Source organism: Tiliqua scincoides, chromosome 2 (genome assembly GCF_035046505.1).
Source record: "Tiliqua scincoides isolate rTilSci1 chromosome 2, rTilSci1.hap2, whole genome shotgun sequence".
NCBI lineage: Eukaryota > Metazoa > Chordata > Lepidosauria > Squamata > Scincidae > Tiliqua > Tiliqua scincoides.
Genome location: NC_089822.1, coordinates 95,794,761 through 95,815,708, shown reverse-complemented (window position 1 = coordinate 95,815,708; position 20,948 = coordinate 95,794,761). Strand labels below are relative to the sequence as shown.

At 41.7% G+C, this 20,948-nt stretch overlaps 1 protein-coding gene across 3 annotated transcripts in view; it reads right to left on the bottom strand.

Annotated features, from left to right (window-relative positions):
• The window catches only part of PCGF3 (polycomb group ring finger 3), a 48,123-nt gene that overhangs the window by 4,399 nt on the left and 22,776 nt on the right, over positions 1-20,948 (bottom strand). Inside the window, exons 1-8 of one of the 3 annotated variants that reach the window (XM_066616735.1) lie at positions 13,571-13,646; positions 13,066-13,097; positions 12,922-12,964; positions 7,604-7,721; positions 3,758-3,854; positions 3,449-3,504; positions 2,174-2,284; positions 1,710-1,798 (exon numbers count right to left, since the gene is read on the bottom strand). In XM_066616735.1, the coding sequence (XP_066472832.1) occupies positions 1,710-1,798; positions 2,174-2,284; positions 3,449-3,504; positions 3,758-3,854; positions 7,604-7,712 (462 nt within the window). In that variant the 5' untranslated portion in view covers positions 7,713-7,721; positions 12,922-12,964; positions 13,066-13,097; positions 13,571-13,646. Of the gene's footprint in view, positions 1-1,709; positions 1,799-2,173; positions 2,285-3,448; positions 3,505-3,757; positions 3,855-7,603; positions 7,722-12,921; positions 12,965-13,065; positions 13,101-13,570; positions 13,647-20,948 lie in introns of those variants that run through there. The other 2 variants (XM_066616733.1, XM_066616734.1) reach the window with 2 other exon arrangements.

Below are 20,948 nucleotides of genomic sequence, written 5' to 3'. Positions count from 1 at the left end.
TGCTTATTCAAATTGGAAGTGGGTAGTGGAGAGGTTGAGCATACAGCCTCCAGGAAAAACCAACATGGAAGAATAGATTTTAACCGTTGGGCCTTTTAAAAATGGAAGATGGGGAGGAACTTTGTTATAACAATTTGATGGTGAGAACAACAATCATCATAGGTGCCCATGGAAGCTGTGCAACCACCTTCCACATATCAAGGGATGTGCAAAGAATCATACCTACAGAGGCAAGAATGGCTGTTCACCACCAACTTGCGCATGCAATTAGGCAGCATAGGTAAACAGCAATTTCAACATAGTGGAAGTGGCTTCCTGGGGTGGTGATGTTTGGAAAGTTTGATGGTTGTGGTGGTCCTCACCTAGGTAAAACACTGCACTTTGAATGACCCTCTACAGAAATGAAGTTGTGCACTTAGGGCTTGCCCATACAACTGGGGTCATAACACTGCACCTCCGCTTGGGCTTGTCAACTCCAGGGCCAGCTACTCCACAGCAACCTATTAAGACTCAGAATTCCATGAAACCCATGACAATTTGAATCTGTGGCTCCCTAGCAAGACTTGTCCAACTGCACACAACCACAGCTAAAGACAGAAGCAACAGCTCTTGTAGCTCATCTTTATGGTCTACAGTGAGGAAAAACAGAAATCAAAAGGTTACCAGATTTCAGCAGAACATTAAACATGAAGCTGTCTTTACTATGGTCCAACAACAGGAAGAGATCCTACTTTGTTTGTGCTAGCTAAGATCCTTTCTAAATGGAGATGCCAGAGATTGAACCCAAAATCTTCTGCAAGTATGTGCTCTACCAATGATCTATGAGCACCTTCCAATTTCAATTGCCATTCTTCTCCACACTGAACTGAAATAACACAATACTGAAAAACCTAGGCAAACAGAACTGGCATTTCTTACTGCAAATCAAGCAGAGAGGGGAAATATTTTACTCATTAATGAGGAGTAAAACTTAGAGGAACTACTGTTTCACCCCTAAGAGGCTATGCTTTCACAGCCACTGAAGTTAGATAACAGGCAAACTGGCAGAAAATGGTTCTAAAAAGCAGTGACTGGCAAAGCCAACCTGCTACCCTGGAACAGAGATGAATAAGATAGGGCATGTATATAATGCTTTTATTTTGGGGATCAGATGAATTATTTCAATGACAAGAGGTATGGAGAGGCAGAAGAAGCAACACCTCAGATCACTGTCAGGACTGGCCACAAACACCTAGCACTCATTTCTGAAAACAAGGCATTCCAAAGTATCCACAAAGGTCAAATGACTTTAACTAAGTTTCTCATCTAGTGAGTGCTTAAGTTCTTCCCAATGAACACAGTCCTGGTAATATCTCCTGCTGCTCCCCTTAACACCTTATTTTAAAAAGACATTAAGTACAAACTGGTCCCATTTCCCATGCATTTTCAGAAAAGGCTATACCCTGTAATCTGCTTAATATGTTGGTCCTGCTAACTGAGAAAAGAGGAATCCATCAAGTAGCATTTCCCTTACATTCAGCAGACAGATAGAGGCTGTCCAGTTCACCCCACAAAGAATCTTTCCAGTGGGGAGGCGGTTGTTTGATTCCGTGGGCTTTTTGTTTAGATCGTGAATCCTTTGGGAGCCTTTTTTCATTTTTTGCTAAGTATTTATGATTTTTTTTGTTGTTTTAGTGGTATATTAATAACAGCTCATCTTTAAACAGTACCTGTTCATCACTTCTGTGATAATCATTATCTTCTTCCTGTTTCTCTTCTGATGCTTCTTTGTTTGTACTCTCATCTGCTTTCGTTTCCCCTGATGAAGAAAGCACAGAGTATGTGTGATGAAGTGGAAGACTTTAAAAGAGACCACAACCACATGTGAGACAAAAGGCTATCAAAACACCCAGCCCTTCCAGAAGCAAGTCTGCTCCATAGAAATGAATTCATTCAGAACATTAAGACCTACACAGGTCAGGGTGCCGATCCCCACAGCAGCTTTCCAGCCCATGTGGTGACAGTAAGGCCAACATTCCTGCCATCCTTCACAACCAGTGTGCAGTTGTTTTAGGAATAAGTATACACTGACAAGCACATTGACTCAGACCAGACTAACTAGAAACAAAGCTCCAGTGCTTAGCAAAACGTAGGGATTCTACTCAAAGAACAAACATGCTCAACGTCTACTTACCATTACGATGGGAATCTAAATGTTGCTTGGCTGAACACGTCTCCCCTTTGATGTCACCTGGTACTTCCATGCCCAACTTGTGGTAGAACTCCCTCTGCTTTCTCATTTCCGCTATGCAGCAATTTAAAACAGTGTCGTTAGAAACAAGCCTTCATCAACTCAAGTAAGAAACTGACTCCTCATCCTTTCAGGAAATGTATCAAGGGCACCCTCTAAAGTTTGGCAACTTTTCTTTTTGCTAATCCACTACAAAACAATTTGTCAAACCTTCAGAGCTTGAAGAACTGCTCAAAAGGATGTAATGCTACATTTGGATTTCACAGTCTTGCCTTTAAAACCATTGATTTTGTCTCACATACTTGTTCAATATGTGGCAAGATTTAAAACTGGGGAGAAACACTCATTGTCTGCTTCATTTTTAATGTAATTATACAGTCAAATCACACGTAATTGATACAGTATTCCCATTGGCTAAACAGATAACGGCAACAACTGGATAAAGCAATTTATAGATAGAGCAAACTTTCCCCTAACAAATGACTTGTCTGCGTTTGAACGTAAATGTCAAACTTTACTGGTAATTCTAGTTTTTATGAAACCCACAAGAAAAGTCAGAAATATTTCTGTCATGAGGGCGACTCTTTTTCAAGAAATTTATACTTGTTCTTTGGTAAGAATGCTTTACCAGTATATGATGGAAAGGAGGACGATGGAATTTGGACATTTACTGAAAGCACTCGGTTGGGTGCAACATTTTCTGTCAAATGTTAATACTGACATTTCCTTCTTAGCTTCTACCAGTAATTCTTAAGAGATGAAAACATCACGATTGGCAAAATTTCTGACACTTGCAGCAATACAAATGCAAGCAGGCGATATCTGATTTTACTTCAGGCAGAGTAATTCTTCAGGACCTATTTGGTAAAAGCAACTGAGTAGACCGCAATCAGGAACCAAAGTTCCTTTACTGCCATTCTTTAAAATGTTATAAAAATGTGAATCGTGTTTTCCAAACACAAAATTGCATGTGGAGTTTTAACCACATGCAATTTTCACCCAATTATTCATCCCTCCATAGCACCCCCAACCCACCCACCCCCACTAGACTATTTGCTAGTGTCTCCTCTGGGTCTTTTGTGAGATTGTGAGCCCCTTTGGGGACAGGGAAATTTCTTCTTATTCTTCTACTATGTGACCACTTTAAGAACTGTTTCTGTTGAGAAATTGTATATCCACTTCTTGAAAAAACAACAACAACAAATATGGTTCCATTACCTTCTTGAAGACCTGGAACAAGTTTGTAAACAATATCTTGCATTGTTCTGTCATGACTGGCAAGAAAAAAGAAAAAAAAACACAAATTGAAAAGCAAGTTCTGCCACAAAGAATTTTTATGATGAATTTTTATTTCTTAACACTGAAAACAATTCATCACTTCCTTCAGCTACATGTATGAGAGTGTGACTTTAAAAAAAGGAAAGTTGTGTGGCACACCACAGCAATTTTCACTGGGTAGAGTAGTGAAGTGATGAGAAATCTTGATTAGAAAGACATACCCAGTAGATCTCTGCAGATCATACTTACCCAATATATTGTAGTGGATGGCTCTGATGTATAACTATTCTGCATGTGGGACAGGTGTTATTTTCTTCCAAATACTTTACCAAGCAACTCCTGCAGACTGTTTACAAAAGAATTTACAGTTAAGATGATCACAGGAATGCAAGGGTATGTTGTTTATTTTGATAACTATTTGCATTTGAATTTTAATTCCAACGTTGGCCTGATCCAGCAGGTCTCTTATGTCCTTAAACAAACATGCTGCATATTTTCTAGCATTTATATTTCCCTTCAGAGAACAAATTAATCATCCAGTACACTGGTTAACCAGTATAAACCGTATGTGTAAGTTTACATCTGAATTCCAATCTAACATTTATTGTGGCACATTTCAAGGTGAGATTTAAACCCTTCCACTAGATGTCGACACAGAATACTAGGTTATAGAAAGCTGCATTTTGTGGAAAAACAAAGCAACAATATTCTGGCATTTAGAGTCAATCTGAGGTCTGTGTACATAGTTAGTCCTATTTATCAGGAAAGTACGAACATATCTGACAGTGTACCTTAACTGATTTAAGGCTGTCTACAGTAGTAAAGATAGTTATTCTGATAAGTGTTACTGGATATCTGAAGGTCCTTTAGTTATGATTTTGTTAGCATTTCATTGCAGACTTCACTAAAAGCCAATCTCCTTCCATAGCCAGCAACACCACAAAGGCAGCAACAGGAATTATGAAAAATGTTCCAGTGCCTTAAAGTACAGTTGATGCAACTTGCAACAAAAACTAGTCTTATGCAAATGAAACACTTCTAAGATAATTATACAACAGCTAAAAGTTGAGCTGAAGGATCTGACTTAGAAGAGGGCAGACACAGAGTAAAGTGAACAGTATGATTAAAATATTATATTCAAACAATTTCAAAGTTTTATGCTGATATTTTTACTGGCATTCTTGCAAACATTATAAGACATAACAATGCTATGGGTAGTATCACACATGCCTCCTGCCTCCTTCTACTACAGCAGGCAACCATGTGATCATAGGAGTTCTCAGCTTCCAAATACTTACTGATCTCATGTGAATGAACCCAGAAGTCCTCCCAAATAATAAGAAAAGGGTAATTTATTTACAAATATTTAAAATACATAGCACTACAAAAGTACAGAATACTAACAAGCCATTCAATATTAACACATAGACTCTTAACAAGACTAATAAAAACAACAACATTAATCTTTTACTAAAAAGTCTTCCCCCCCACAATACATTCTAAACAGTATTAACCTCCCCAAGAAAGCTCAGTCTCTCCCCACCAACTGGAGGAGGTTTTATCAGTAACACAGCTCACTCCCCCTTCCTTCCGTTCAGCCTCACAGATGCCTTCAACTCCCAATCACAGGCGCAATCATCCCAGGTCAAGAGGGAAAAAATCTCAGTTGGTATTTAAAGTAAAAGGACCCCAGTTTCTTCCTTTCCACGACAGGTGACATGCAGAGTCATGTGTTGTCCTTTGCTAAAGCAAAGCACTCCTTCCACTCTGGAGGGGAGCTTGTGTTCATGGAAGTGGTACTCTGGATGCGAAACCAAAGGGTGCACGTCTCCTAAATTGTTTAAAGCTGTGTTTCTCAAACTGTAGGTCGGAACCCATTAGGTAAGTCGTGAGCCAATCTCAGGTGAGTCCCCATTCATTTCAATATTTTATTTTTAAGATATTAGACTTGATGCTACCATATTATGTGACTGAATTTGGGGAAATGTTACACATCTGTACTTTTAACAGGCTACTATGTATATGCTTTTAACAATGATAGTATATGGGACATTCCTGGGTAAGTGTGGGTGGGATTGCAGCCTAGGATTGTTAAAATTTTCCAGCTTAATGTCACTTCTGGCAAATGACATCACTTCCGGTCGGTCCTGACAGATTCTCATTCTAAAAAGTGGGTCCCAGTGCTAGAGGTTTGAGAACCACTGGTTTAGAGGAAAAATGAACGAAGGCACTGAAAACTTTTAGCTTGCTAGCTTTATCACACTGTCCGCTGAGTGCATGCACATACATGTGTACTTCCTAGGGACAGTCACCTCAAAAAAGTTAATTACAGCTCACTATATTATTTAATAATTTCATGGAACTACATTTTAAGAAACAGAACAGCTTCTGTGAAAAAAAATCATAGCAGAAAAATTTCTGCCCCCGTATTACTGAGCAGTAACTTTGAAAACCAGACAATACTAAAGGCTGGCTTCTGCAGTTAAACAGTGCCATCTACATCTCATACAAAACGAAGCCTATTTCAGTCGACTGAGTTCCAAGTTAAAACTAGGACAATGCTTGCTAGTACCCAGAGTACAACACTCTGAGCCCTCCAGAGTGAAGGCTGCTGAGGTGCAAAAAACTAGGAGCCAACTGAGGAAAACAAAAATCAGATGGTTTCTCTGCTTTCTTATAGCACAAAATGCCAGCAGAAAATATATGAATTAAAAATACCATGACTAAGATGCAGGGTGGAGATTTGGACACACAGAAAACACCAATCAGTGCTGATGGAAGCAGAGAGTTTAAGGGGAGAAAGAACAGAGAAAGCAAGGAAAATTTCAAAAAGGAAGCTGGGAAAAGTTCATTCCAGGCACACCTCGCTTATACCTCGCTTTACAGCTCTTCACTAATGCGGCACTTTTCAAGGGGGGGGGGGTCTTCCACCAAACTGCTCTTAAAATGGCAGCCTTATGCCTCATCTAGGTCTGCCAATCCTACACCTGCTTATCAACACAATACAGGACAACTCCAGATACAAGCAAACGTACAAAGGATAGAACTGTGGATGCTGCTGCCAACTTCAACAAGACTCTCCAAGCGTGCTTTTCTTTTCCTCTGAACCTCCCCCCATTTTGGGGGGCTTGCAAATGTGAGGATTGTTTTCAACTGCTACGTTCTTACCCTTCCTCTTTTGGAAACTTTACAGCCCGTGAGTCTAACTGGAAAACGTCTCTCTTCTTCCTGGAACACCACAATCACTAAACATACTGCTGCCTATGAACTGCTTTAAGGCAATAGTCACTTTACAGCAGTGGTCTGGAAACTACCCTGCTGTAATAGTGAGATATGCCTGTATTTGAGAAGCACTGAATAATGGCAAGCTCAATGAATCTGTTCTGCGCTGATAATCAACAAGTAACACAATAACCACAAACAGCTCATCCATCTATCCACACTAGTTGGGAAACAAAAGATTCTTTCAAATGCCATCAGAGCCTCTTGATTTGTTCAGATATGAAAAATCCACCAAAGCCACAGAAAGATGGTGGCCTAACAATGGTCAAGAGGCTACATTTTCGAAGGCCGCATAAGCACCACCCGGTTTTTATCTTGCTCCAAAGGTTACCACTTCCACAATGGCGAAAACTCATCCTGAAAGCCTCCAGGTCAGACAAGGTTTTAGCAATCTATTTTAGCCCTGCATGAGAAGTACTCATCTTGCTAAATTAAGCCTACACTTGTGGCAATTCCACAAGGTAGCATCGCTATCAGACTTCGTATGTATCACACCAACTGAAACTGTAGGTTTGCCTTCCTTTCAACTATCCAACCTCCCTTGAGGCCACTGATTTTATATCCCTCAGTTCTACTTCAGATGGGAAAGAAGAGAGCAGACTTTTTACAAGTAATAAATCTTACAATATAGTCTGCTCCAAGCATCTTCCTTCTGCCTAGTCCGCCATTACATCACTTCCTCCAGAACTGTTCCCCATTAAATCTTTAAAATACATGATTAACTTAAGTCTTACAAACACTACTTTCCATAAAACCCACCTAACTTTATATTAAATCAAATATAATCTCTTCATACACAAATTTCATACTTACAGGTATGCAAACATTCTGTTACAGTGGTAGCATCAATAAGATAACCATTGCAAAGACGACAGGTTATATGGGCATTGATGTCCCAAAGCTTAATCTTTCTCGTCAGCATCTTTGGTGTCTGTAAGAAAACCAGGGTAGTCAGTTTTCCAGTGAGCATGTAAGTAGACTCTGCTAACTTAAATATTTACATTCAATATAAATCTACAGTATAGCCAAGGATGAGGGGAGGGTTAAGTAGCTTTCTTGTTAAAACAAACTGTAGTTGAGAAGAAGAGGTTGGTTTAAGAACAAAAAATACAACCACTAAACCTACATACTAGTTACTATAGACCCGGGGTGTCCAAACTTTTTGGCAGGAGGGCCACACTGTGTTGGGGGCCAGGAAAAAAAGAGTTAATTTATATTTGAAATTTGAATAAGTTTACATAAATGAATATATTAGAGATGGAACTTATATTAATGAATGAAGGTCTTGCAATAGCTCATTGCCTATAAAAGGCCTTGCACAAAGCAAGGCCAGCCTTTCCTTTGCTGCCACTGCTGTATCACAGACATGAAATAGCAAGCAGTGGAGGGAGCCCTTGTCCCAAAGCTCACATGAGAGGTCGAACAGTTGGCCATCATGCTAAGAGCAGTTGCGTTGGGCCACCGTGGGCTCCAGCAAGTCTATGGAGGGCCAGATCTCATTGGAGACTGGGGGCTCTCGGTGGGCCGCACTGAGAATCCTCAAGGGCCGCAAGTGGCCCCAGCACCGGGGTTTGGGCACACCTGCTATAGACAAAGTTGGCATCCTGGAGTTAATGCTACAATATTTCTTTACAATTACAATTACAGTGAAAGCAACTTTTGCTTCATCTTTTGCTCTGTGAATCTGGTTGCGGCGGGGGGGGGGAAGGAGAGGAGAGGGAGAAGTAAGCCCCTTCAGGAAAGCCAACAGTGTCCCCTGATCAGTGCTCTGATCCTTTTCCCACTGGAGGAAGAAGAGGGGGAGGGTGCCATTATTTTGGAATAGGTACGCATAGAGTAAGACCCACTGTGTTCAAAGGAAAGCACGTGTACACACATGATTGTGTTTGAATTGTGATGTCTTTTTTTTAGCATGGATGTGACAGGCAGTTGCTTAAGTGGCTGACCTCCATTTGTCTGCTTTGGGACACAGTACTACGCCCACCTGTTCAGGAGCCCCCAAAAGTGGCTAAGAGGTTGCTCCCATGCAAGTGGGTTGCCCCTCCAAGTGATCTGGCACAGAAAACAAACCACATGTGAACCTTGTTTATTGCCCTCAAGAGCGAATCAGGTGGGGGGAAGCTAACACCCCTTCCAGAGGGCGAGTGCTGCTCGGATACATGCAGATGCAGGAAGTCTGCTGAAGGATGATTGGCAGCACCAGGGAAGGAACTAAGGTGGCATTTGCTACAGCAAAACCTTTAATGAATGTTTGCAAATCCCACATGGGTAGAAACTCGTGGATGTTACCAACAGATATGTTTTTCCACTGAATAACTGTGCACCTGAGGCAGGCCTAAGAGTACACTCTAATGTATGCTGTTGCAGACTTCACACACAGTCCATCAGACAATATAACAATGGCAGTAATTTTTTTTTCCAGTATAAAACTCCTTAATTTTCCAATGTGAAGTACATTAAGTACAAGATTCCTAGTTAGGAAACACCATTCAAACATCACGTTCTGCTTACTCACTTCTATATAATGTGTGTTCTCCAGGACAAGGTCTATAAAGTAGCTAAAGTATGCCATACATGGATATACATTTAATATCAGCCTGTCACTTTACATGTTGACCTGTTGCTGACATTACCAGAGATTGATATAGCCTGCAGCCAACTTTAGGGCAGTGAAAACCAGCTTGACAGGAATTCAGAATCTAGGAATTTGGAGTCACTAGGTCAACAAGAAATGGTTGAAATTTTGCCTCAGGTGAACTGATGTTGCGCAAAAGTTATGTAACTTGGAGAGAGAAGAGTGAGCGTGAGTACAGTGCTATGGGACAGATATCTATAGGACAAAATATCTGTTTATCTTCACTCTTTGAGATGAGGCCTCTGAGCAGAGAAGATCCTGGGTAACTGAGTTTAACCAAATGCCAGATAACACAATTTTTATTGTATTAAAACTTATCAAGTCAACCAGAACCAGGATGAAAAACACACCTGTTCACACCCCCTCACTGGGAAAATCTGGTAGAAGAGGACCACAGTATTAAATAATTAAAGCAGGAAGGAAGACTAGTTTTACCATCTGTTGTAATGGGCTCCTACACTGCAGGGTGTAACTAAATTAAGCTGCTTTGATAAGCATTGCTGAGAGTCTGAGTCAGAAAATTTTAATTTTGCAAATATACAAAACTACATTTTGTAATTTGACTGCAAGAGAATTTTCAATGTATCTGTGTCCCTAGATTTGATTACATTAGAAAGCCAACAAAGTATTTTTTAAAAGACACTACGTTGACTATGTTCCTCTTCTGCCTTCCTGAACATGTACATCCTTAAATAAAAGTTGCTACCAGATGACACATTTGAGAATCTTTTAGAGAAAAAGATTCCAATAATTAAAAATAGAATTCCTTCTTCAAGACGCTTTCAAATATTTATGCACACTAAATTAGAGAAAACTTTTTACATTCAATCAACACAACTTTTACATTCAATTCACCACGCACAATTTCTACAGTCCACATAGGTCAGGTCCTCAACTTATATGAGAGCTCAACGCTAACACGGAGCTCCTCTAGCGCAGCAGTCCCTGTGCCGGTGGAAGGTGTTGCAAAAGAGCTGTAAGGGTGTTCCGCAACACCCGGCAAGTAAACAGCATCAGCAAAGTGGCCCACTCCACCCCACCAGCACTGCATCCAACCCAACAGTCACCACCACACATAGATCAAATAATGAGTAGTGCAGGGGCTGGGAGATGATGGTAGGAGGCTAGATCGGAGGCAGGGAGGGGGCATTACTGAGTAGGGGGGCGGATCAGAATCGGCAGAGTACTCCACCATATCCTAACCCCCTTCCCGGTGCTGCCAGCATTACACCAGGCTGCTCTAACTTTCACCAGCTATACAGAGATCCAAATAGCCCAACAGGGCAGGCTGCAGCGCTACTTGGGATAAGGAGAAAAATATCCCCTCAGCCGCCTTCTAACATACACTGGATATAGTGCAGGCCATGTGGCCTGGCTGTGCCAGTACAGGGTAGGATTGGGCTGCCCTTCTTTCAACTATCATACTGTAGATCTGGCTGGCAACTATTTAGAAGAAGGCAGGCTGATGTCTCTCTCTTTTACACACACACACACACACACACACACTATATGGTCTATTAGTAGCAGAGCCATCACTATTCATCACCATCCTCCTGAAGTGCTGAAATGACTAGAAGAAAAGGGATGCATACAGAGTTAAGGAGAACTCTCTTCCCACCCAACCCCCACACACCTGCTTTTCTGCCATGTAGCCCCCAGAAAATAAACATTCTGTCAAGCTAAATCTTAACAGATCAGGAATTTAGCTACCTCCAATCTTGAGCAGTTAATCTGGTAAATTAAATAATGCATTGTGTGAAGATGCTCTTCCTTTAAAGGAAGATACTTCTTTTAACACACACACACAGTATGTAAAACTGAATGCCACAGAGATCTCAGGTGCCTAGAGGTGAAGCTGAACAAGTTCATTTAATCCTCAAAATACACAGTGTAATCCTAGCTAATTTATGAAAACAGTATACTCAGGTGCTTCAGCGGAAACAGATGCAGATTGCGGTTAGGAGACACTTCAAACAGTGGTAGATCATGCTTCAGTCAGAGCTGTTGTCTTCCCTGCATGAGAAATCCTACTCAGAAATCGGACATCTGCCACATGATTCAGAAACTTTTTTTTTTTTAAAAAAAGAGGTGTTTTCTAGTTTTCACTATTCGCAGGCAGGCAAGCATCTGAGGGCTCCACCATTAGGAACTGCATTTCTTTATCACAAGTAGCTCCTGATCGGATCCAGGACATCTTGAAGTCTCACTCCCACAAGCATCCCTCTCACTTCCACTCTCTCTTCCTGCCATACCACCCAAACTGGTTTACCCATGAATCCTTTTCTCCTTACTGCACGGCAAAAAGAATATACATACTTTGGTTGCATAAACCACTAGATAATGTCCTAATCAAGCTGGATGGGCAGGGAATGAGGGGGTAGAATAGTGAGCTTGGGTTATTTCACCAACCTCACTCACCATTACTCTACAAACCAACTGAAGTGGAGAGGCTGGTCTCACTCTATTCCTACAAGAAAGCTTTTTAAGCCGTTATAATAATGAGATGGCCTCTATATTGCATCTCTGTGGCAAAAACTATCCATTGTTAAGGGATACTGAGCAAGTTTCACTCCCACCATAACACTGCACCCAGATGTGCAGCTTTTTACTTTTCCCCTTGGGAATAATTGGCAACCACTTACTTATACCATATGGGGGGAAGTAAAATACTATGCTTATGGAAAGGGTAGGAAAGGGTACCACCCATTTCCTGCCCCCAGTGGTCCCACTGTTTAGCAATCAAGCCAGCTCTTATCTTCATAGCACCATGCTGTGTTCTGTATTCTGCCACACTAGTATATGACAATGTTGGGACAGAGTAGGACAGACAACCAACAACAGGCTTTTATGTAGTTAGCTTTTTCTGACACCCCAGTCATTTATGGTATATTCTTGATGCTTTTGGTCACTCCCATTAGCCTTGCAAGGACAACTTAATTGCTGAAAAATGTTTATGACATTCTAAAAATGCCATGTGATTGGAACCTGAGTACAAGAGTTCTTGCCATTAACGAGAATTCCCTAATTCTAGTTGGAAGGATGAGTTCGCTAGAAAATGGAAGTATTTTATGATTATATGATTTAAATATTCTATAGGTGGAAGAATGATGTCCCACCTGAAGCAAAATATTTCCTACACAGAAAAATCCAAGATTAAAGAGAGTGACTCTGTTCTCCTTGAGTTTATATACAACTTTCATATTATAACACTGGAGGTGAACGATTCTACTAAACTTGTTAAGGAACACAACACTGATGTTACAGTTCTTATGTCTGGTGGAACTGCAGCATGGATTTCTGTTTAAAGGGACTCACTGACAGAATTAAGAGTTTCTGACACGTTTTAATCTTGGCCTGTTCTCCAAAAGAACTACATTCAGTCTCTATTTTGTCAATTTCATATTTCATCTATTTGAAGCAAGACGCACAATTTCTTCTCAAACAGCTCCAGGTGGTGCATGGGACCCAGACAGCAATATTTTGCGACAAGACATACCTCTTAAAACTGCATTTCTTTTCAGAGTCTGCCATCCAGAGACCTGAAAAGCAGGGGGGAAAAATCTGAAAGTTAACAGTGCAGCTGCTAGAGGAATTTCGTTTCAGTGCATTCAATAATTTAGGTAAATATCTTTATACATACTGGAGCAGGGTTGACATTTGCATGGTGAATACCTGCTAAAAAGAGTGAAAAGTTACACATATCAAGCTAATGCAAGTATACTAACTGAAACCAAATTTAAATGACATTCTTCCCTATGACCACATGGTGACAAGAATGGGAACTCTATCACCTTTCTCTGCTGAACTTCTTCCACAATAAAAATCAGGCTGAATTGGTAACAAAAGACCAGTTATTACCTTACTTAAAATAGGATTTTAAATCAACCTATTTTACCAACTTATATTCAACTTTACATTATCTATGGTAAACCCAAAGTGGATTTCAATAAAACAGAACCATAATTTTAAAAAAATCAACAGGGTTCTCTCACCTGCTGGTGACATGACACTGTTAAAAAATGCATAAACTCATTTTTAAGTATCCTATTAAAACTTAGAAGCTGGAAGAGCAGAGATAGGCTTGTTTCACTCCCATTTATGTTCCAAAAGTCAAACAGAACAAAAATCAACAAGCTGTTGGATACCTCATGGTCGGAAAAAAAATCTTCTTCATACGTAAGTATACATTTTGGACAGTGAAACAAGACCTTCCCTTCTTTCCACCTATACAAGAAAGCAAAATCCCAGTTAAGAGTCTTTTTTTATTATTTAAAAAGGAAGAGGCACAGAACATAACTGAAGTTGAAACTCAAACTCTGTGCACAATTACAGGCAGATTATGTAGATGAGACATTCCAAATTCTCAAGCTGCAATTTAGCGAATGTTACACTGAGGACCACAGTCAGTAACCCACCCATCCCCATTGTTTTCATGTAACAACCCACAAGAATTTCATACTTCTCCAGAGATCCCTATGACCTAGCTCATCCCAACTTAGAGGACATAAGACACAAAATTAGACCAATGGGCAAACTCTGCTATTAATGATGAATGGCAGCTCTCCAGTGAGGCCTGTTCATTTCACCCCCAAGACGGTTCCCAGGGCAAGATCGGGAGATGGCTGTACTCTCATACTTGTTGCCCAGCTGCTTTCCACCTTTTGCACTCTGATCACTGAGCCTCTAGGCTAGCCATTTTCAACCACTGTGCCATGATACATTAGTGTGCGATGAGTAGTCCACAGGTATGCTACAGGAATTTGGGGGAAGGTCATTTATTAGTAGGGCCAATGGAGGATGTAAGCCCCCTGCTTGCAGCATGGTGTGCCTTGTCAACTGCCAAAAACCTGATGGTGTGCCTTGACAATTTTAGTGCCTTATCAGTGTGCCCCGAGATGAAAAAGGTTGACAATCACTGTTCTAGGCCTCCACTGAGCTCCAGAGCACTGATCCATGTCCATTATACCAACAAGAACCATTAGCCATTCCAATTCTACAAAAGACACACAACTGGACAGCTCATTTGTAACAAAGCAAGCTTTCTTATCAATCTTCCAGCAAAGTAAAAAAGCATTATCAAATGCTCTGGTTTGATGACAAAAAGAGATAAACACCTTGCAGGACAGATATCACCCAACTATGAACATGTTATTCTCCTTCAAAACGTTTAATTACTTGTCTTTTTCATTCCTGAATACTAAGGTACAGTGAACTGCTACTGCTACATAATTTATAGTCAGAATGAGTTATAACCAAATATCAGTTGACAACCCTTCAGAAAATCCTCTGACAGCACTCAGGAATGAATGACCCTTGCTAAATGACAACAATCAGATTCATTTTCAAGGTTAACAACCTGAAATCTCCCAGTCAACAATATCCTTTGAGCTGAGGTCCTAGAGGAGGAAGGGGAAGGAAGCTCTGGATGCGCTTACTTGAGTCAGAAGAGGAATGCGATATTGCTAGTGCCTTTAGCTATCTGATCTCTCAACAAAGAGGAATTGCTATGACTGCCTTCTCCCAAACAAACCCGTCACACATTTCATTTTTAGGTATATGATTAAATGTAGACTTACTATAAAGCATGAATGTGACAGACATTTCTGAACACTTGCTTCTTACAGGTTCACCCATCAAAGAGTCTCAATTGACTGTAGTGCCAATTCAGGGTATACCATTGCAAACCCAGACTGTTGCTGCACAAAACAAGACCCATCTGCACTAGAGGAGCAAGGGAAGGATGCAATCACAGAATTGGCAAAAAGGAAAATGGCAACTAAAACATGTTCAAGGAAGCATCTTGAGGAAAGGCTAAAGGCCTCTCCTGCAGTACATACATGCAGTGTGCATGTGCAAAAAAAAAAAAGAACACACCACAAATGTGAGATTGCTACATGCTTTCTGATCATATAAAAGTTATACTTTAAAAAAAAATTTTTTTAGTTATAGTATACTTCTCTTCAATAGGATCGTTCGCCAAATTAAGCAACCAATTAAGCAACAGTGACTCTAGAATAAAGTTTCCTGATATGCATCTCTAAAAGACACTTAAGCTTTCATTGTGGTTTACGCTATACATCAGTCAGACAAACTTTTAAAAGGTGTTAAGACAGAACAACCACAAATGACAAATTAAGCACCATTCATTCTCATACTCATTGTTATATAATTGTGAGCCATTTCTTTCACCTTCTTCCCCTGCTTCATTTAGAGAGCAGATGGTGCCAGAGGAATTTGAGTAGTCTAGTTAATGAAGTTGTGTGTATTGTCCAACCTCATTTGCTGCTAAACCTGCAAAATAGATGCATGCAGTGAGAGAGAAGCTCACATTACTCAAATACATCTCTTGCCTCCTCCACAGACTTCCCCATTATGTACTATCTCATACAAGTTGCTGCAATTAAATGTGACTGATGACCTCAATCTGTATCTGTTTCTTTCTAGGTGGAGTGAAGAAATAGGCCCACAGGCCATCTTGGTGCAGTGGGAGTTGATCTCGATAGCTTCAGATGCCTCAAAATTTGACAAACAGACCATTCTGCTAAGTTAGTGTAAACATTTCAATTATCCAAAAAAAAAAAAGGTGGGGGGGACTACCTTTCCAGACAGATTGGTAACAGGCTGCACTCAAGAACAAGCACTGCAGACAGCAGTACAGAATTATGGGAATGGCTGTTTTGGTAAGGCAGACAGTATTATCAATTGCACAAGCTGCAAGATTTCCGAACAGCCTTGATTCTGTACCTGTTGATCGATTTGTTGATGCTTAGATACAGAGACACTTGATACTAAAGGTGGCTCTTGAATTTTCTGTGCCCTGGTGCAGGTGCACACGCACATTCTCTCTCCTCCCATATAGAGTGCAATTTAAAGAGATACTGGGAACATAAAAAGCACTCACATGAAGGGTTCTAATTGGTTTGGTTGGTGCTTTGCCCCTCCCAGCACATTTTTCATATGCCAAGACAGCTTCAATCCAACCCACAGATCAATGGCATGCCAATGCAATCCTCATAAGAGTCAGGAGGCAGATTAAGAGCCCTTTAAAAGAAAACCACCAGGTCATGTGGAACTGTTAGTCATTTTTCATATGCCCAGAATCCCATGTAACTGGCTCTGGAGTCTATGGCCTTCTTTGCTAGTATGCTTCAGTCCAACTGCTAAAAGTAGTTGATGTACTAAATGAGTAAAGGCCCAATTCTATCCATAAGAAGCACTGGTGCAAACATGACTGCTACTGCACTGAGAGCTTATTGGTGGAAGACCGCTTTTGCCATCGACGCAAACCTAATGCTGGTACAACGTGCTTGAAACTTTGCACCAACACAAACTTGATGCAAAACACCCATCATCACAACTCCATTGGCACTAGGGGCTTTCCATGGAAACTTCTTGGGCATGTTGTATCATGGCGCAGGTGGAGCGCCGCAAGTGCAGCAGCATCAAATTCTATTCCCACACCGCTGGGCAAATACACCCCTTTCTGCAGAAAATCATTATGCCAGCCACAGACCAGCTATAGATTAGATGAGTCCTATAAGGGGCACCCACATATTACATCTATAAGCACAACATCCTTCAACTTCCCAGACCACTTTCCCAACCCACAGTGCACAGGATACAGCATAACTCTGGCAGCCAATCTATCCACACTGACCCTACCTTATAAGCCCAGCTTTGGCTGGCACTCACGGACACACAGCAAGCAAGCAAGCTCAAGGGGCTATAACATCCCTCTCTCACACTGGGGGACTTTGGTGGAGGGGAACACTTGGTGCACACCCCACTCTGCACCAACAACAACACTCTGCACCAGACACCCATCAACTTGCACAAAACACAGGGCCAATGTTCACCGAGACATATAGCCAACACTTGTCTTCTCAGATCTTTGCAGGTTATCCTTTCCAGCAGCTCTAAACAGGTATGGCAAGGAGGGGGGCTCCATGTCCTCCACCAAACTGTCAGCTAGCTAAGGGGTAGATGGAAGACCATTAAGGCGGCCATCCATAAACAGTGGGCCTTCTGGGACTAACATGGGCACCTGAGTCACAGGCCCCCTACTCTGCATCCCCAGATTTTGTGGCTCTGGGAGCAGGTGGGGTGGCCCACCTTCTTGGACCACCATCATACTGGGAAGCTGGCATGGGGGTGGCACAGCTTGGGTCTGGCTAGGGCCAGGTTGGTTTTTCAGGACAGCATGTCCCCCTCCCTCATCCCACGCGCAGCCTAACTGTGGCATGGAGGTGACATTGCTTGCAGCAGGTAGCATGGTGATGTGGCAGGCTACACCCATCATTGGCACCTGCCTAAGAGGAGGCAACATGTATGGTTGCTCTGTGCTGCTAGCAGGCCTTTCTGCACACAGGGTGCCTTGCAGGTGTGGCTGGACAGTATGGCTTGTCTGCCTGCACTGCTTTGCCTGCCTGCACAGATCTTTGGGGACTATGCCTACATGATACATGGGTAGTGCCAGGCTGTGCTGCAGTGGCTGTGCCTATGGGCACTGGCTGTGATGTGATCCATGGTTATGGTGAAGTCCTGTCAGCACACCCCCGCCGCTTCTGTTGGCAGTCTGGCGACATGTGGCATTATCGGTGCCATCCCAGGCATGTCCAGTCAGATCGACATCCTACTGAATTCAGTGGTGCTAGTACCTGGGACGGGCTGTATGGAATTGCAGCCTGTGGATGCGGCCTTCAAAACATCTTCCTGAGCAGTGACAGTATTTTAATTTAATTGTGTTCAGAAAAACTATAGAACATTTCATCACTCTGTTATATTGCCTCACCACACAAAAGAAAGCTTTCCCAGGAGGGCAGTGGACACAAGATACAGGATACAGAGTCATCAACATCTTCTCCCCCAAAAACAAGCATTAAAATGGGGAGATTTGAGCTTACAAACAAAACAGATTGATCCAGTCAATGAAGAGGTTTAAATGAGAGGCTTTAAAGACCCAACCATCTCAGCTTCCATTTACACAAACAAAATTTTCAGTTCTCATAGTTGCAAACATCACATATACACAATTACTCTATGAGTCCTGGAAACACCAGGACTGCAACACTATTTTGTCTGGCACCAATATAGTTCTGCTTGACTAGGTAACGGAGGATGGTTCAGCCAGTTGATTCTTCTTTCACCAGTCAGTGCTTCAAGGAAGCAGGAAAAGTGTACAGTGGAACTTTCTTTATAGTAACTGGCTGTGAGCCAGGCATCACTAACATGGCCAGGGAAGACCCTCATCCTGACTTCCGTTGTCAAAGAGCTTTTCATCGTCCCAGGCTCAGGAAATTGCTGGTTTGTGCATGGCACACAGCCAACAAGAAGAGTGACCAGCCAGGTATCAGCACTCTAGCCCAGACTGTGTAGAGCAGGGGTGTCAAACTTGTTTCATACCGAGGGCCAAACAGCATTCAAGATGCCTGCTGAGGGCCAGAAGTGATGTCATTAAACAGTTCATAACCAAAAATAAGCACTTTTTCTCACTTAGGAACTCATTCGCTGCAAATGACAGAAGAAAAAATACACAAATCTTGATCATATTTCAAGATATGGGAGAGCCCAATTCTCATGGGGGCTGCCCTTTTAGCAGTAACACCTCAGCACTGCGCAGCAGCTAAGAGCCTGAAGGCCGGATAAAAAGCTTCCGTGGGCCGCATCCAGCCTCCGGGCCTTATGTTTGACACCCCTGGTGTAAAGCAAGGGTCAGCAAACTCTGGCCCATGGGCTGGCTATGGTACCCTTCTACATGTGAAGGGGGCTTACCATTGCGCGGGAGAGGCTTCTACTATTGCCGCTGATCACCCCCCCCCATGTTCTCTCTGCCCTGCCCCTTCCATGTTCTGCTGCCCCAGCAGGCTCTGCTCAGGGATCTCCTAGCAGACTGAGTAGGGTGGAATAAACATGGAGGGGGCAAAAGGCAGCAACTATGGAAGCCTCCCCGGCAAAACAGTAAGCTCCCATCACACCAGGGAGGCTGTTTACAGCGCACAGCGGACTCCAATTTAGAGATTGCCAGTGCAGAGTAAGAACAGGCTGAAACACTGCAGTATATTAAAGCAAACTGAAGGTGATGAGAGAGACAACATGGAGTAAGCACAGAATTAGGATCTCAGCCTGTATCCATGTTGCTCCTGGTCATGGTACAAAAATCCAAAACAAAAATCCAATACAGAAAAGGTTTACAATTGAAGGGGGAGAAGAGGAAGAAATAAAGATCAATGGTGACTTTGCAGATTCAGAGCCACTTCTGGTACAAGGTATTGCTGCTATAGCCAGCAACTGGGTGCACTATATTTGATGACATCTGGAAACAGGTGGTGCTAAAAAGTCTCCATTGTGTTTGCAAGATTGGTTTTAAATACCCTATAGAGTCTGAAATGTGATACATTTGAAAATTCAGCCAGGCAGTCTGAAAGTAGCATTATGTTCTTATATAACATACCATTTGAATACATTATGTTTCTTAAATAGATGGGTTTATTGCCAACGGACAAATACCACTAACTGTAGCAGGCAAATGTGCAAGTTAAGATTCTATACTTGGTGAACAGCAGGACATAAGCAGTGGGTAATATGGTACAGGTGAAATTTTTTTTTTTTACTTTTGCCATATTTCCCCCTTAGTAAAAAGACAGTCTTAATCCCCTCGTGATAGTTGCTCCTGTTTCCAATGAAAAATAAATTTTAATATCTTATCTATCTACTCAGTTCTCCACAAGCACATATTCAAAACTCAGAACACTTAAGTCCAAATAAGAAAAGTAACTTTTACTGCAAATTTTTATACCAGAATATAATTTTAAGGTCTAGTCTCTAATTGGCTAAGTTTCAGTATATTAGGAAGATGCCAGGCAGAGTGCATAACACTTGTTTCATTTTCAGCTGAAAATATGAGTGACTTTTTACCATCTCATTCCTTGTTTTTGTGCCAAAAACAGCATGCAAAAATTATAATCCCAATTCTAGAATTTTTATGTTGTTACTGTTCAGAGACTGAAAGCTTAGCCTCCTCACACGTAAGCAAGTTTTAAATACAATTACTCCTTACAGGCCATTTAAGCAGCAGTGTCACTAGTGGTGTCAACCGATGCGGGAGGCCAGCACATCACCCCCATGATGGACCCAGACAGCAAGCGTGGCAACTCCCAGTGCTGTGAGAGTGGTGATGTACCATCACCCCCCACTTGCTGGTTTTTTGGGTATACCTCTTGATAGAATAGAAAATTTCCAATGCGGTTTGTATTACTGCATTCTGCATGAAATTACGCATTGAATAATATATAACATGATGGTATTATTCAAAAATACCAGGATTTTAAAAATGTGGGCAACACCAATAGCGGTGTCACTCACTGTGTGCATCACCCAGTATGGCTTGCACCCTCCTAGAGACACCATTGATTTAAGAGTGCACATATAGATACTATGGTACCCAACAAAAAACTAACTTTAAGCATGTGTAACAATGTTTGCTCACAATTTTTTGCAGTTCCCATTTCCCTCTCTCCCTCTGTG